This window comes from Sturnus vulgaris, chromosome 2 (genome assembly GCF_052056855.1).
Source record: "Sturnus vulgaris isolate bStuVul1 chromosome 2, bStuVul1.hap1, whole genome shotgun sequence".
Classification (NCBI taxonomy): Eukaryota; Metazoa; Chordata; class Aves; order Passeriformes; family Sturnidae; genus Sturnus; species Sturnus vulgaris.
The window spans coordinates 2,868,396-2,885,641 of NC_142244.1; the positions used below are offsets into that span (position 1 = coordinate 2,868,396).

The 17,246-nt window shown below is 43.2% G+C and overlaps 1 protein-coding gene across 5 annotated transcripts in view; it reads right to left on the reverse strand.

Moving 5' to 3' along the window:
* The window catches only part of IFT57 (intraflagellar transport 57), a 33,725-nt gene that overhangs the window by 3,240 nt on the left and 13,239 nt on the right, over positions 1–17,246 (reverse strand). Inside the window, exons 11-14 of one of the 5 annotated variants that reach the window (XM_088156594.1) lie at positions 17,056–17,219; positions 13,745–13,790; positions 12,967–12,988; positions 12,228–12,320 (exon numbers count right to left, since the gene is read on the reverse strand). In XM_088156594.1, the coding sequence (XP_088012720.1) occupies positions 12,969–12,988; positions 13,745–13,790; positions 17,056–17,219 (230 nt within the window). In that variant the 3' untranslated portion in view covers positions 12,228–12,320; positions 12,967–12,968. Of the gene's footprint in view, positions 1–12,227; positions 12,321–12,966; positions 12,989–13,744; positions 13,791–16,016; positions 16,696–16,780; positions 17,220–17,246 lie in introns of those variants that run through there. The other 4 variants (XM_088156602.1, XM_088156612.1, XM_088156607.1 and 1 more) reach the window with 4 other exon arrangements.

Here is a 17,246-nt window from a genome sequence, read left to right on the forward strand (position 1 = left end):
CACGTCTGCCCGAGCTCCGGGGCTGCGGTGGTGTGGTTTGCGTTTCCCCGCACGCACAGCTCAGAGGGTCGCGTTTGGCGCCGGGTAAAATGGCTGCCAGGGGAAGGTGCCGGCTCCAATAAAAGGGGAAGCGTTCACAGGGTGACTCCTCCAACGCTTTATTGATTACGAAAGAGCTTGATTTTTTGAAGGGTAGGAGCCCCATTGAGGTGGGCAGGGCCGCGGCCCGGCGGGGCCGGGAGAGGACCGAGGGAGCGCTTTCATTTCCCCCGTCCCTTCCCCGTAGTCAGCTGACCGGGGCCTGAGGGCATCCTCCTTGTCGCTAAAAGCCTGTGGAGGACCGGCCTCTCCAGGGGTATGTTTGTTCCTGGCTGCAGTCATACGCACTAAGTGCAAGGGAAACACAAGGTGTTCAGAAACACGGAAGAACTTGTAAGTGATCGGTTGTTGCACTTCATTTGAAAACGAGGATAAATGCTCCTTTTTCCTATGTTTGCAGTAAGATATACATTTGACTATTTCAGCAAATGTTTCAACGAGTTTGTTTGGGGTTTTTTTTGTTTTGGGTTGGTTTTTTTTCAGTAGTAGCTCTTATTAGAACTTTTAATGTAGAGTTGTCTTAAAATCTTGAATCTGCATACTTTTTTCTCAAACGTGTTGGTGAGGCATTAAAAAAGAGGTCTGTTAAATACATTTGGGGAATACACCTTTATGTACATTTATAGACGTATATATTTACAACGTTGTTATGAGTCTCAAGGTTCAACAGAGGACGAAAGCCAGGGCAGAATCAAAATTCTGTCAGAAACTGAATTTCCATAGGTTTTATGTCTCCTGTGGATTTGCTGCATTTATTGGGTTTTGCAACATTTATATTGGCTTATATTGGGTGGGTCTACCCCACAACCCCCCGCCCTGCTTCCTGAGTCTCTATTCTCTTACATTTTCCCCGGCCCTCCCTAAGTGATTAATGAGTACTGAGGCCTTGACTGCTGCGTTTGTTTCCTCCAGATATTCATAAAGCACTCAGACATCCTCTGGCATTCGAGTTTAGTCAAAGGCCTTGAGCCATCTGACTTGAGAAACGATGGAGGGGGCTGGCACGAAGCTGCTGATCCTGCTCCTGCCAGACTGACTCAGATGATGTTCTCTGGAGGCCAGAAGAGACGAGCTGGAGCAGAGGGTAGCAGGGAAGACATGTCTGCATCAGCCGTAGCTCATATCTGTGTCTGTGCCCTGCGTGCCAGCACGTTGATAGCCACAGACACTGGGGTCCCTTTTGTGGGGAACTGCACAGCATTTTCTGTAAGAAAACGAGGGATGCTCTCCTGCTGCAAAGAGAAGGCTACAGCTGCAGCACGCACTTGTCCCTGTTGCTAAGGTAACATATATCACACCCACGCTGGCCTAGAAGAAAAACAGCGCGCATGGGAAATTTCATAGGGCCAGGAGCCTCGCGTGGGAGAGCACTGCTCTCTCAGGTGCTGCTGCCTCCTGTACTACTGAGCCGGGTCTCACAAATCCCTCACAGATAACTCTTCGCAGGCAGTTTCCCTGGGGATTGTTATGTTGGAGGTTGCTGTGCCATCCAGCTAGGTGTGCACCTGAAATACTTTGTCTTGTAGTGCTCTGCCGTCTGCTGCTGAGAAATGTCTGTAATGCCTCTGCTTGCTGATGGTTTCACGAAGCAGGACTGTGCAGCACAAGGCAGTTCAGATGCCCACTGAAACAAAGTGTGGGCAGCTCTGCTTTCTGTTCTGAACCAGGAACACAGAGCAACCTCTTCTGTAATACAAGAGCTGCATGTTTTTAACCACTTTTAAACATCACTCTTGTTTTGCCCAGCAGTTCATGCTGTAGAAGCTCACAGAGAAACACATCTCAGCAGCTGTTAAAAGCACATCTCCGACGCTGACTTGTGTTTAAGTCCAAGTGCTCCAAAAGTGAGAGGTCATACATTTTGAAGACTGCATCTCATTTACAACTTCCAAGGCATACTTCTGTCTTTAACTGTCTTTAAATTAGACAATTTATTTTATTACCACTACTAGGCACGGATCTGCCATTTTATACTGACTGGTTTACAGCTCTTTGGAGTGCCATTGATCACTCTCTGGGGTCAGCAAGCTGTGACAGGCACAAGTCACATACAAAAGCCAATGAACAGGAGGCAGCGACTGCTGTGGCTGGCAGGAAGCTGCTGCAGAGTGACATAAAAGCCTGAATGCCTAAAGCAAAGGGTGTCAGTAGCTGTGATTTGTCAAACCGACTGTGAGGGCTGTGTCCCTTGGCAAGAAATGCAGTGGCCAGCCTCCATCTGGGTTCCCGGATTCACTCACCACAGGTACCCTACCCTAACACAGAAACCACCCACACCCAGAGCTCACAAGGCAGCAATGTGATGGGTAATACCTTGTTCTTCCTCAGCCACCACAAAGGATTCACAGAGAAGCCTTTTATCCCTTTCGCTTCTGATCTGGAAACCTAAGCGTGCCGAGGTTAAATGAACTGACTAAGGTTGCAAAATTAGCCAGTGGCAGAGCTGAAAATAGACACCATCTCCATTTTTCCAGGCCTAACATCTAACTCTCAGGCTCTTCTTGGGGGCATAGGCAGGACTAGCAAAACTGTATATCACAGCTCTATAGAATATGACATTTTTAGAACAGGCTCAAACCTGAACTTACTACAGTTAAAAAAAAAGAAAACGAAACCAAACCCAACAAAAACATGGGGAAAAAATTAAAAATGAAAAGCAACAATATTTTCTTTTTAAGAGTGTTCCTTCCTGGGTAAGAAGGTAAAAATGGAATTCAAGTGACATTTATAAATATTAATGGAATTCTAAGCACTAGCACATAAAAGAAGTTCCCAAGGGCCAAAGCCTGGATTAACTGAGTAATAGCTGCTGAAGACCTAGGCAAAAATAAAGCAATGCTGTGAAGAAATGTTAACCTTTCACAGATGTTTGGTAGGGCTAAAATGCAGTCATTTGTCCTCCGTTTCAAAACAAACTATTTTAGGGAAACAGTGCTTCTTTCATGCTCCCAACCCTCCCCTTCTTCGCATACTCTCTTTCTACTCTTGTTGTGTACTTGAATGCATTTTTTTGCAATTTTCTTTCTTCAGCTGCTGCTTAGGTGCTGGGATTCATCAGGCAACTTAGTGACATTAGTGACTTAGTAGGGGGATGTGGGAGACAAGAAATCCTGTTCACTCTTGCTCAACAAAAACCACTTTGGGGAAGGTTCAGCTAACAGTGACATAAGGGAGGGTGAAACTCCAGCCTGTGAAACTCTCCTGCCATGAGGGCTTCTGAATGCAGATTTCTGTTCCAGGTCACTAAACCCCTGCTGCAGGCCACGGCTGAGACAGCTGGGTAGAGCAACCTGGGGGTTACCTGCAGCTGCCCTCCACTTACAGAAGACCGGGATAACTGGATCAGGTTATTGACAAGCCAAGAGGAATTACACGTCATGGTAGCTAGGCAGTGAAGATGGTGATCTGCTTTCACCTTGGGCATTTTGCTTCTTTCAGGAACGACCTGCAGCGGTGAAGTAATATGTATCATTCCAGGGAAAGGTTCACCTAAGTTACTTGGTTCTCAAGGGTTCTAGAAACCTCTCATGTCAGGCAAGAGTCGCTCAGAGAGAGGGTCAATTCTTCTAAAATATTTAAGGACAAATGGTCATAGCTTTGAAGTTGTTTAAAGACATGGTTTCCCATGCAGTGCAAGTCAGAGTCCCTTTTGATGTCAGAGAATTAGGCTCTACCTGTCCTCAAAACTCTGGCTCAGTCACCTAAATGCATTTACAAAGCTGGCATTAGCAGCTTTCATTAGTGGCTGGCAGGTCTCTGAGAACAGAGAACACACTGTCCCCCACACTAGGAGTCTTTGTTAGGAGTGAACCCATTATGTTCAATTAGTGGCAGCATGGAGCATATGCTGACCGTGCCTTGCACTTTGCCTGTCTGTCTGGCCTGGGGGCACCTACCAGCCCAGCCCAGCCACCACCCAGGTTCTGCAGCCTGCAAGGCCCAGGGCAACACAGTGCTACTGCCTGCATCAACACTACGAGATCCCTGCATACAGCCAGCAGAAAGAAGGGCTGCGCCTGCTCCTCCTCTCCCCCACAGCAGCCACAGCAACAGTGATGTCCCCTATGAAATCACACCCATGGACAAGAACAGTATGTTTTGTTAGATGACTGCAGAGACACCCATGCCCACTGACTCTCCAGGGCTGCAGACTGGCTGCCTGTCTGCTTTCAGCCAGGACGGGCTGAGGATCAGCTGAGGCCTCCCAGACTTCCTTGACATGGCACGCTCTCAGTGTGGTCTTGTGCTTTGTCCTGTCCCTCCTCCTCCTCCTCCTTAGCTCCAGCCCAGTCTGCTGCTGTCTTTCACAAAATCCATAGAAATATCATTATCATGGAGATGTCTGCCTCTGGCAGTTTTTTCCTTTGGAAATAATTATAATTGGCTGTGGCAGTTAAAAACTTATCGGTGTAGACAGATGACAGACAGTACAATCACATAAGCTTCCCTCTGAGAAAATAAAGCTAAAACCCATTTATCATCCTGGAAGGAAACAAAAGGTCTTCCTTTGAAGAGCCAGGCTGTGAAAACACAAAGAGAAGACTGTTATGCCCATGGATTAAGTCTGTGGTAGGTAACCAAGCACAAGCAGTCCATTTGCAGCATGATGGTACTGTAGTAATTATAATATCACTGCTTTCATCTGAGGAATACCTAGATGGAGACATATCACTTCACTCAGAGGCAGTGACTGAGGTCCCAAGAGGATAATTAAGCCACAAGGACCTGAAGAATGACTGCACCACAAACACAGAAAAATGTAAGCATATTCACATAGTATCTGTAAGGGTTATTTGCATGGGGATCCACTACTAGACATGGATCACTTACTCCTAGAGTAAGTCATTAACTGCCCTCTCCCAGAGAACAGAAACGTTTTGATTCCTAGGTGTATCTCTGAAGCAGAATCTCCTGGAACCATCTTTCCTGTGGCAGCTCACATGCCATCCCCAGGAGAAGTCCGTGCTGTCTTCACTCAGCTTCCTAGTGGAGCCCAGGCAAGGACTGTGCAGCTTTAGAATCATAGAAAGGTCTGGGTTGGAAGGGACCTTAAAGATCATCTTGTTCCACTTCCCACCACACCCCTGCCACATTCAGGGACAGCTTCCACTAAACCATGTTGCTCAAAATCCCATCCAACCTGGCCTTCAACAGGAATGGCACATCCACAGCTTCTCTGGGGAGCCTGTTCCAGTTTCTCACCACCCCCACAGTTAATAATTTCTTCCTAACATCTAATGTAAATTTCTCTTTCAGTTTAAAGCCATTCCTCCCTGTCCTATCACTACCTGCCCTTGTCAATAGTCCCTCTCCAGCTCTCTTTTGGGTCCCTTCAGGTACTGGGAGGCTGCTCTAAGGGCTCCCTGGAGCCTTCTTTTCTTTAGGCTGGACAACCCCAGCACTCTCAACCTTGTCCTCCCCCTCTCTTGGTTCAGCAGCTCTCAGTCTCCTACTGGACAGGATAATCCAGCCACCCTGCACAAAGTCTCTTTTTTCCCAGTAGTAATTTTTTGCAAATTATTCTAACATCTGGCCCCTCTTTGGCCTGAATGGTTTCTAATGGCATGCAGGTTGGCATTCACTGATTTTCTTCTTAATGCATCCAAATTCAGGTTGGGTGCAATTGGGGAGGCTAGTGGGAGGGCATCTCTTGTTGCTAATTTAAAACAATTAAACAATTCAAAGAATTCCTGAGATGTTTTTAAGCAAATTAAATCTGGGTGAGGAGAATGGTTGTCTTGTGGAAGTTGCTGACTACCCAGTACATATGAACAGATGATAGCCTCAAATTCCATGAGACATGCTTGGATCTAATGGTATTTGCAGAAATACAAAGAAAAATATTGTTAGCATGCAACCAGTTGTTGTATGGGAGAGGGACAAGACGGGAATAGAGAGGAGGGAGGATGGGAGAGATAAGGATAGAGAAATACCAGAAACAGAACTGCACAAAATGTTTTCTCTATGTTTAGTTCTCAGGATTATAGACAGTCCACCAATAAATTCACTAATGTGGCCTCACATGCAGCCATATTAATGTTAAACTATGTCACTTGGCCAAGTGCTTGATTTCACAAACTTCTGCCTTTCGATGAAATTGTGGATGGTTTCTACTTTTTCTTTTTTTTTTTTTTTTTTTTTTTAATAGTCTTCTTGGCTTCCAACAGCTTTGCCTGGTTAAATTTCCCCTTCCAGCTAAAAAAAGAAATTAGACTGATTTCTTTTGGCAGCTGTGGAATGGTTGCATATTGTGTATATTTTCTTGATAAGCTTGCATGAAATGGAATTGGTTTTCTTTTGATGGATACGCCCCTTTCAGCACAATGTCCCCACAAGATTAACAAGTGTTTAATTTTTTTAGAGACTTTTTATGTGCATGTAATGTCATGTATGCTACTTCTATAGAGCATTATGAGTAGCACATGAAGCTGTTTGAGCAGGGAGACTGGACTGTCGGAGGAATGTTTCCCCAGTGAGTGTGCAACATGATTTGTGACAATGTGTAGTTTCCTAGCCACAAAGTTTCAGTCGATGGCAAGAACTCCCTGAGATTTGGGCCAAATTCAGATGCTGTAGAATATATGAACCGGCTGTGCTGGGTCTGCCCTAAAAGCAGTTTGGCATGTTCTATAATGACAGCACCCAGATGTGGGTGCCTGGGGACAAGGGCAAACATATGCAATAGTCCTTACTTTCTTGGGTCCTCAGCCTCCAGTTTATTTTACCTCAGACTCCCTGAGCTCCCATTTTCTGCATATATTAGAGCCCACAATGGAGAGAGAGAGATGCAACGTCCACTAAAGACGATAGATATTACACTGGAAAACACCATGGGTGAATGTGATTGCTCTGACTTCTTGTATGGCTATGAGCCTCAGCCTACCCTGTGCTTCAGTGCAATGCTCTTCTTAAGAATAAAATCAATGAATGACAAAGGAGATATTCCAAGACAACAGGAAAAAGGCCGAAATGAGTATAAAAGGATAATATTATACAAGATCTTTATTATTATAATAGTATGAGATAAAGTGGCTGACATTCTGCCATTATTTTCCCAAATATTTAATTAGCCAGAAGGTCTTTCAAAACTATATTCATGAGAGTTCAGAAGGGAGTGACCAGCAAGGAATCTATTCTGTCTTGAAAGTAAAAGCTTTTGCAAGGTGGAGGTAGGATCATTTAATAATTTCTCTGACAGAACCTCTCAAGAATGAGTTCAAATGTAAGAAAAATTAATTAGCAGAGTATTTTACTTTTGGAAATAACTGGAATAATTAGCAGAGTATTTTACTTTTAGTTATTACGTACTGTTTACCTGCCTGCATGGTGAAACTCTTCAGTACTGGTGGCACCCAGTAATGGCTAATGAGGAATCATAGACTGGCACTGCAGGCAGCAGCCAGACCACCAGTGCAAGCTGGTTGTGCATTGCCAACAGAAAATTCTCCAATGCCTTCCTTTCCTCTGTTTCCAATTCTCTGTCTTCTCAAGGGGCTGCTGAGCCGGCTGCATGGGGTGGGTGGGCAGAAGGGGCTCCTACCAGATTAGTTTTCAGCCTGATCTGTGAGCTGTTCCTGCTCATCACACTGCTGTGCATTGGGAACTCCTGCAGGGAAGTGACAGAAACGTCCAGATGAGGAAACAAAAGGGACAGCTGAACACACCCACAGCAGCTTCTCATTAGCTCAGCTTATCCCAGCAGGAAAGCTGGAATCCCAGGGCCATGTTTGTTTTTTTCCCACTGTAGCTGTCTGGCAGAGTGCTCCATCTCTGTACAGGCTTCATCCCAATGCCTGCCTGTACAGCCAAGCAGCCCTAAAGAGCTGGGGCTGCGCAGGTTTTCAGAGCCAGTAGGCAGACCACAAGGCACTGCCATCTCCAGCTTGGTAGATCCCTGTGGGGCCAGGAGTCTTGCCAGGCAGACTGGCCCAGGCCCAGGGCACACAGACATATGGCTGGTCGTGGTTCTGGGGCAGGATGCCAGGGACAGGCAGCTCTCCAGCCGAACCCTAGCTGGAACTCTGCTACTGGTTTCTACAGCATTCTGGCCTCCTCATGTGGACATTTTTCCACCTGAATTTAGTTAGGCATGAGTATTTTCAACCTACTCATCATCACAAATCTAGGGTTTGGAGTAGGGACAAAGAAGAAACAAGTATGAAATTAATTTTCTGAGTTACATGGGCTTATGGCTCTCCTCAAGGAGCAGGTCTCCAACGGATGCTTTGAACGAAGTTGTATTTAATTGTAACTGTCTTTAAATCTGCCTGAAGCGATAATTGTGGGTTCTGCCCTTTGACCAAATTTGAACTTGCAAACAGGAAAAAAAAGGGAAGTGTTCAACAGGAACTCCACTGGAGGTACCACTGGTCAACTGAAAAAAACTGTAAAACAGCTTTAGTTTTGTTTGAAATTTCCCTATTACTTGTGAAAATTATACCAAACATGCAACATTAAATAATTAAATCCTGTTTATCTACCAATTAGCAGCAGTGAAATGCAGCTTATCTCCATAGAGAAGAGATTAAAAAAAAAAGCAAGAGGGAAAACAGTGCCCTGGAAAGTGTTGCTTTAAGAATTTCCCCCCTTCTCCTCAAGGCTGTAGCCAAACAAGGCTTGTAGCTGTTATGGGTAGGGCCTTGCTTGTACCACTGCAAGAGTTTACACCCTGCTTAACTGTTTCATTGTGGCTGCAGCAAATAATGCAGTATCTCCCTGCAGAACAGTGGGAACAGCTCCAGCTATTCAGAAACCAGAACTCGAAGAGCTACTAACAAAGGAGGTTTATGTGGAAACCAGCACTATTCTCGCATACTCAGCTCACTGGTTTCTGTATTCCTCCTCCTCCCCCCTTCATCTTCTTCCGTTTAGAATTTCCTTTGCTTGTGTATCTGTTTTTGAAGTGGCTTAGACTCTTGTCCTCACCTAACCTTTTAACTCCTCCCTGTGTTTTTTCCTCTCCTTATTTCATTTCTTCTTGTGGCTTTTGGATACCAAAGGCAGCAGTGGTAAACAGGTTTGTTTGTTTGTTTGTTTGTTTGGGGTGTTTGTGTGTGTGCAGAGGCTGGTGGGAATGTCCCATGACTTGTGCTAGGCTGTAGAGAACTTCAATTCCTTATCAGTCTGTCCTCCTCACCCTCAGTACCTCTTTTTTCACCTCTTTCAATGAGCTGCACCTTTTTCTTATTGTGTGCTTTGGTCTCACTTTTCACTCTCATAGCCAATATGCTCATTCCAGTGCTATTTTTCTTCCTTGTTGGCTCTTCTCTGCAAGTGCAGCAATCCCTTCTGCCCCTCTGCATGACAGAAACATGCTGTTCCACCTACTGATGTTGCAGCCTTACCATTTCCTTTTTGGAATTGTTTCTCTGCATGAGCATGTCCAGTTGTTTCTTTGTGTTCCCCAGCTTTTGTCTTCAAGTCTCTAGTCCATGGGAATGGTGACTACTACCATGTCCTTAACTTTGCCTTTCTTCCCTTGGCATGTTGGTACTGTTGCAGATACCGAGAGGTTTTCAGCTCTCTCCAAGGCAGAGGGTGTATGGCCTGCAAGTCAGGCTGGCCACTGAAAGCAACACCCTTCTTTGCCTGAAACGACTTTTTGAAGAAGTCCAGAGTCACTTCCTTCTGATAAGTATGACACGTATGCTGGGAATATGATTTCTGGATAAGAGCAAGGTGTGGCTCAGTGATATAACTGCCCTGGCTGGTCACGTGCTAGGAACCACGAGCACAGGAAAGCTTAAACACTGTTGTTTCCTGCATGTCCTGGTAAGTGTAATGCAAAACAGTCACTCGAAATAGCAATTGTCACTTGAAAATATGACTCATTTTGACACTCTTGGATGTTTTAACTGTATACCATTTGTAGGGCTCTAATGACTCAGTGTGAAGATTTGCCTAAACAGCTTGTGAAAGGCAGGTCAGTGCTAGAATTAGCCTGAGTCCACAGCAGCTCTTCTAGGGAGGTGGCCCCCAGTGAAAGGGGTCCCTGAGCACTGGCAGCTGTATTCCAACATAGGTTGAAAAGCACCAAGAAGAGACTTCCAGTACTAACCTGACCAGACACTGAAAACAGATGCCTTTTTGTCTGGCTTTTGTTTTGAAATGGCAAATAAGAACAGATCAGCACTGGCACCATTGTCTGTAATAAATGTGTCTTCTCGCAGTGGAAGACTGTGGTGTGTTGTAAACAATCACGGCACTGAGTAAAGAATAATCGATCACGCAAGTGCCACAAAGGATACATTTGCCAAAGCATGGTTTAAAGATTGGGATCTGTATAATAGAGCTGGCACACTTAAGACATGGTGAAAAGGAGCTATCAGCATGTTCTGGAATGAAATATAGGATGGATTGTCATAAGAAGAGTTAATAACCCTCTACTGTTATTGCATTTTCTGCATCACAGTCAAGCTTTATCCGCAGCTTGTCAGAAGGTCTCTCACACTGATAAACTGGTATTTTGTATTCTGAGTCTCTAAAAAATAAATTACATGTTTCATCTCAAATGCAGACTTAGTTACTGTTGAGCACTGAAAGATCTTTCTGTATGCCATGGGTCTTGCTCACTGCTATATTCTTCAAGCTTTATGTTGGGGTCACTCTGCTAAAATCAGGAATGGCAAATTCGGGTGTTTAGAGACACAGTATGTGGGCACAGGATAAAAATTGGGGTCCTGCAGGGAATATTACAGCCTTCTAGAAGAGACATTGTCTGGCCCCATCTTCTTCGTTTCTTCTTTTCTTCTACCATTGAACAGAATAACTGTTTTTCACAAAGGAAAGCTTTGCTCCTCCTAGCCAAACCTTATGCTGGTAAAGGTCAAGTTAAACTGCTTTGAAACTCTGGGTTTCAATACAACTCTTTGTGGTGCAGATAAAAAGGAAGTTTTTTTCCAGAAGCAGGTGGTTTTGAAAGGTGCAAGATAAAAATGTCTGTCCACCAGACAAAGATAAATGATCCAGCCTAAATTCCGAGGCTTCAGGCAAAAAGGTTATTGCATATCAAAAAGAGAGAGGTGGTGAAGATCTGGAAAAACACAGGTGAGGTAGGAAAGCCTATCCTTACTCAGAATGCTTAGCCTGACCCCAGAAACTAGTCAAGAGATTAATTCAAGAAGAGTACTTGAATTTGTGAGCAGGTTGTGTGTTTTATTTTCTGCTGTTTATTTGATTCATTCTAGGCACAAAAGTTACCCTTCCTCACTTCCTCTTCGCCCTGATTAGAGCAATCAATGGGACACTGAATTTTGGTTAGCTGGTCTTAGCAGAAGGGTGGCAAGCACCATGGTGTTCATCTTCCCTCTGTATGTAGCTGTACTAACAAATTCAGTTTGTCCAGCCTTCTACAGTCTCCTACAGGAGAGAAGCACTGTAGAACCTGCGGTTTTTCTGGCAGGAAATGGGACCAGCTTCCTGCTTCTTATCTCCTGACACCCACACTGCATCGGTGTCACCAGTGGCTGTTCACAGGTGGCACTCTACAGAGACACACCAAATCAGTTCCACTCAGCTTAGCAGATCTCAGTTGGACTGACCACATCCGTTATATTCAGGTCATGTTGTCACACTTCTGTGCACTTCAGAGAGATGCACATTAACTAGAAGCAACAAATGGAATATACCTAAGCGAAGGCATGTTTTGTACATTTTAAGCCAAGACAGTATGGAAGAGCTTTTTAAAGGAAGCTCTTTCATTCTATCCATATGAATTTGTTACCTGTATTTCAATCCTGTTCTCAACTGATAGAAAACTGAACTGGCTTTTAGTTGTTTATCTTCTCTAACACAGTTACCTGCAATTCCTTTTTTCGGTAAGAGTCCTCACAAACCCAAACACACTCACAGGTATGTCCTTATTCAAACAAAAGTCAGCATAATGGACTACTTATAGAAAGAACCCTCCAAACCTGCCACATCTTGCCACACTTAGAGTACACTCTTCTGTCCCAGGAAAAGTCTTCTCAGAACAATATTTTTTCTTCTTCATGGTCAGTATTATATCGCTGAAGATGATGAAAATCTTCAGGAATGTTTTACTTGATTTTACAGGCACTCTACAGAAGGCTGTAATGAAATGGCTGCTAGACAAATTAGTACAAAATAAATGAGTGACACTTTCAAGATCACAGTTTTCATCGTTTTTACTGTTGCAAGACAGCATTTGATAAACTTGTCAGAAATTCTTCCTGCCATCATACCGGGAACTTGTGCACCTCCTGTAACAAAGGAAATAATGTTCAACAGATGTTGTCAAACCTTTTGAAACCTTCTGCACCATTTTTTGGGCACTGGTTTCCAGGAAAATTTGACAAACAGCCCCTCCCTTTTGGTCTGACTATTGGCTTGTATCCTTTCCCAAATGGAGGGAAACTGAGGCAAAACGCTCATGGACAAGCCATGCTGAAGAGGGATAAGGAGAACTCTCTAAAACCTTACAAGAGCCCCCATGCCAAGATACAACAAGAAACTTCTGCCCTAAAACTAGAGGAGGGATGGGAAACTTTTTGTCCAAGGGATGCCTACACTCCACAGTTTAATTCTTTGTGTTACTATTGAATAACACTAAGGTGTCATTTGAAATACTGTCATCCTTTGAAAACGACAGAAACAGAAAAATATTTTTGAATGAACAATTGCAATTAGTGTGTTATCAGGAGGAATATTATTAGAAATAATTATTCTGTCCTTCTCGCCTTAAAATATTCACCTTTGTTAATTTTTACAACAGGATGCATCCCAGCTACTTCTGGGATGGTACACTGAAATATAGCCAATCCCAACTACTGAGACCAGGAATGAAAAAAGAATGGAGTAAAACTAGGCAGTAAGTGAAAGACTAACATTATTCAAATCGTTACTTACTCTCAGTAAAAAGCTCTCAACCCTGCTCATTCCAGTGTTGCGTGGGAATAATTGCAAAATGGTAGGGCTGTTACTAGGAGGCTGAAAGACAGACATTTCCAGCAACACCAAGCCCTGGAGCAACAGCTAAGTATTAGCTAATACATGAGAAAGCCCTGGTAATGGCATTGCTGAATGAAAAATATATTGAAAAGAGGAAATGGCAGATGAAAAGAACCTTTGCTATCTCCATGCCTTCTGTGGAAAGTCCCCACCTATGAGCAGTATTCATGCAGAAAAGCCAGTACTCATATCCTCTGTTTACTTTAAAGTCACAGGTACTGATTAACTTTTCCTGAGCTTTATTTCATGCCTTTGCCAGGTATCGCCCAACTATTTCCTAAAACACGAATCCATGCAGAAGCAAATGGAAAGCAGGGAGGCTGCAGGAAGTAGGCCAGGGTTTCCACAGGCATGTTGTCGCGCTGCTGGTTCCAGCGCCAGGAGAGGCCGGCGCGCAGGCCTGTGCGCATGCACGTGCAGCTGCCTTGTGGGGGTACACTGCAGCATTGACATCCCCGCGCGGGCACACAGCCAGCGTGCCAGCACAGCATCAACCAACTCCTTCTTTTTCTCATTAACATTTGTCAAACTTGGACGGAAGCCCAGGATGCAAAATTTGGATGCAAAATTCAAAGAGCACAGAAGCTGGAAATGTTCACACACAGGCTCTTCATTTATGCTTAGTTTTTTTTATAGGTCACGCACAGATGACTTGCTTGCCCTTACTGTAACTTACAATTAGCAATACAGTGATTTTTTGTATGTTGTAGTGCACAGTAGGGCTGTATTGCCAAAAAAAAAAAAAAAAAAAAAAAAAGTTTAATAGTTGGTGGACATAAAGGTTCTCCCTTTCAAGAAAAAATTTTCTCTGAAGTTCCTCTTTTGGGAGGGTGAAGAGGGGAAGGCCTTTAACGCCATCAACAGACAGGAGTGAGAATATTTTGACCAGATCTGAGAGTTGTTTATAACAGTCGTTTCTCGAACTCATTGAACTCATTCAGCTTCCTGCACAGCACTCAGCAATCTAAGTTCAAATGATTAACGTCTCAGTGCTGAAACAATGAATTCCTGGCATATGATTAAAAGCCACTGTTAAACTCTTGCGATTTCAGTGTTAAGTCACTAAGTCTATAGGAGGTTGTCTGTGAGAGAAATGGATTAAAAGGTAAAAATACAGTCCTTTGCACATTTTATCAGCACAGCAATTCATGCTATCTGCTGACATTAGAAGAGAATGGGGAGCGGGATATTATATTTATTAAAGTAAAAGGGTAATGCATGTAATCAGTCTCAAATACCCTAAGTGGCCTATAAAGAGCACCTCTAATAGAGTACCTAGCACTAAGGCTATTTCCAGTTCTCAGCAGGGCACTTACATCCTAGCCTAGACAAAAGACAGGGATATAAGACATTGGGTCACCTTATAAGGCTCACAGGTATTTCAGACCTGAAGAAACTCTAAGAAGTAATGTGATGCAAGTGTTCCTTTCCTGGAACTGTGAGGAGTACATGCAGGAGAGTGAGCTGGCTACTGATGAGCCTTTCTCAACAACATGTTTCCAAGAGCCAAGTGCCAGCTCATAGCAGGGCCACATACAAGACCGAACTATTGCAGTCCTCATGACAAGGACAAAGCCCATGGCTTCTCTAACCAAAGTGAGCAAAGGAAGCTCCTTTCTCTCTGCACGATTTCTGGGTCTGTCTACGGGCTGTTTCTACCTGGCTTCTAGGTAAAATCTGACAGTGACACTTTGCCTCCATGCTGATGCTCCAGAGAACTGAAAATGTTAAGAGACCGTGGAAGAGGACAGCTGGATACAAAAGTTAACTCTTGTGAATAGTCCTTTCCTAAATCCTCTCCAGATGAAGACAGACTTTTTTATAGAACAGCTTTACGTGCATCCTACTAACTTAGGGACATCTTTGTTTTGTTGGTCTTCTGTTCTGACACTGCATAGATGAGCAGTGCAGGAAGTAATGTGAACCAAGTGATTTAATTTTAATGTGGCTTCTGCTTCCTGCACTGATTCAGCAGTGGAATAATTACACGGATCTTTGCTTCTCTAGAAGGGCCTTTCAGGCTGCTTGTGACAGGCCTCACTGCTCTCCTCTGCTTTTAAGGAAGGTGGTGTGGCCACTTGCTGAATCAGTAAGGCTACTTTCAAAGCAGGGTCAAGTGCTTTTACTGTCTCAATGGGCAAATGCCACTCTTTGCCACATGACAATTAAATGCCACACCACTCCTGAGAACACAACAGAAGTGTTCTACTTAAATGAAGGCAGTTTCAGACAGTACCTTTAAAAATCAATTCCAGATGATTAGCACGATATTTAGAACTACTTTGGCACAAAGGAGGCTTTTCTTCTGGAGATTTTTGTCACATTAGAGGGTTTTTGGCCATGCTTGTCTTAACAGATTCACTTCTAATAGAATTAGAAGCTCAGTTCATAAGGAAAGGTTTTGATTAATCATGTTTGTTACATTAGCATGAAGGAGGAGTTTTTCAGGAAAGTATTTACACAACACAACACTGCAATCCAAAAGCATCGGTGAGCTTCATTGCAGGCAATGCAAAAGGGAATTGCTTTATATTAAGTTGAAGTAAAGCCACTGTTAAAGTAAATATGCAGTAGCAACAGCACCTAACAAAGGGAACATGAATAATAACTTTTCTAATTTCAGCTGAATGTGGGAGGATATAGGTAGGCAGCAAAAGGAGCTGGAAACCAATTTCCAATGTGATTCATAGAGATTTTCAGCAGTAGCTTGCACAGGTAAATTCTAATAGTCGACATTTACAGATAGCTTTCACTTATTAAAATCCAATAGGTTTAGGGCTTTTTCTTTTTGGCAAATGAAATACTGAAGCACAACAAACTTACACTGGCTCATAGCACTGACTTTGTCAAGTATCTTGACTTTCAGACACAGAACTGATCCACTGATTCTGCAAAATACTGCTCACCTTTAAGTGAGACAAATTATTTATCAGATGAATGACACAGCCTGCAGAAATTAGGCGAGGATTTTAATGCAACTGGAATTGTACTAACATCGTTCATAGCTCATGACCAACCAGAACCAAACGGATGTACTAGTACGTTAATAAGGTTATTTCTTTGCTCCATACTCCTTCATTACCACTAACATCTAGAATCACTCCCTACCTACACATTTACTAAGACAAAGCAAGCTCCCTGTTGCCATTACATTACCAACCCCTTCCTCCTACATTTTTTTTCTCATTCTGTATTACTCAACTAGATTTGGCAACATTTTTCCTTCACAGAAATCAAAAGTGGGTGTTCTGACACAAGAACAGAAAGCAAGAATAATCCACATTATGTCCACAGAGCTCTTCTAAATACTATAAATGAAAGCAGCATTTGACCCAATGCTAATATAAAGTGATTCTGAAACAGTGATGGCACATTTCAAAAAATTAGAAAGCCAGGAGTAATTTCCAAACAATACTTTTCACCTTCTTTGGTCTTATATAGATTTTGATATTGCTGTTGCTGTTAGAGTCTTGCAGCTGATTACAGCTTTGACCCAGCCTGTTAGAAAGGGTAAGGCTGTATTATTTCAGCATCATCAATTAAACACTTTATCTAAATGTATGTAAGTGGCAATGACAGACATTTTACCTTCCTTTCGAGTCCTCTGCAAGCAATTTCCTTTCAGCACTGCAGAGTATCAAGATTACAGGCTGTCAGCAGCATTCTACAGACTTTCACACTACATAACATTCTCCAAAGAAATATAGACATCTTCACTAAGAAGAATTTATTTCATGTATTTGGAAGAAATATGCAGTAAATCTTTACAGCACAAAACTAAGCATGGCTCCCTCTTGAGTCTGAAGTGTGCATGTTACTTCTTAAAAAGTGCATCTTTTAACAAGCATCTTGTTCAAAAGGAACAGGAAAAACAATCCTCCTACTCCAACAAAAGCAAATCCTCTGAGCTCACAAAAAAAGCAAACGGTAGAAAACTGCATTTTTGGCAAACCGAGTCAGATCCAACCAATTTTAATAGGCACCTACTGTGGCTTCTGGAATCACTGTTGCATGTATATCTCTAGTCATATTGGATTTCTCTTTCAGCTTTGACTGGAGCAATGTGTGTTCCATCACACCAATCTGTATGTCCATCTGAATGGTTTCTTGCCTCAATTTTGTTAAGGCCTGTTTAATCTTCACAAGAGGAGCTGTCCAAAAAAAGATAAACAGTACAA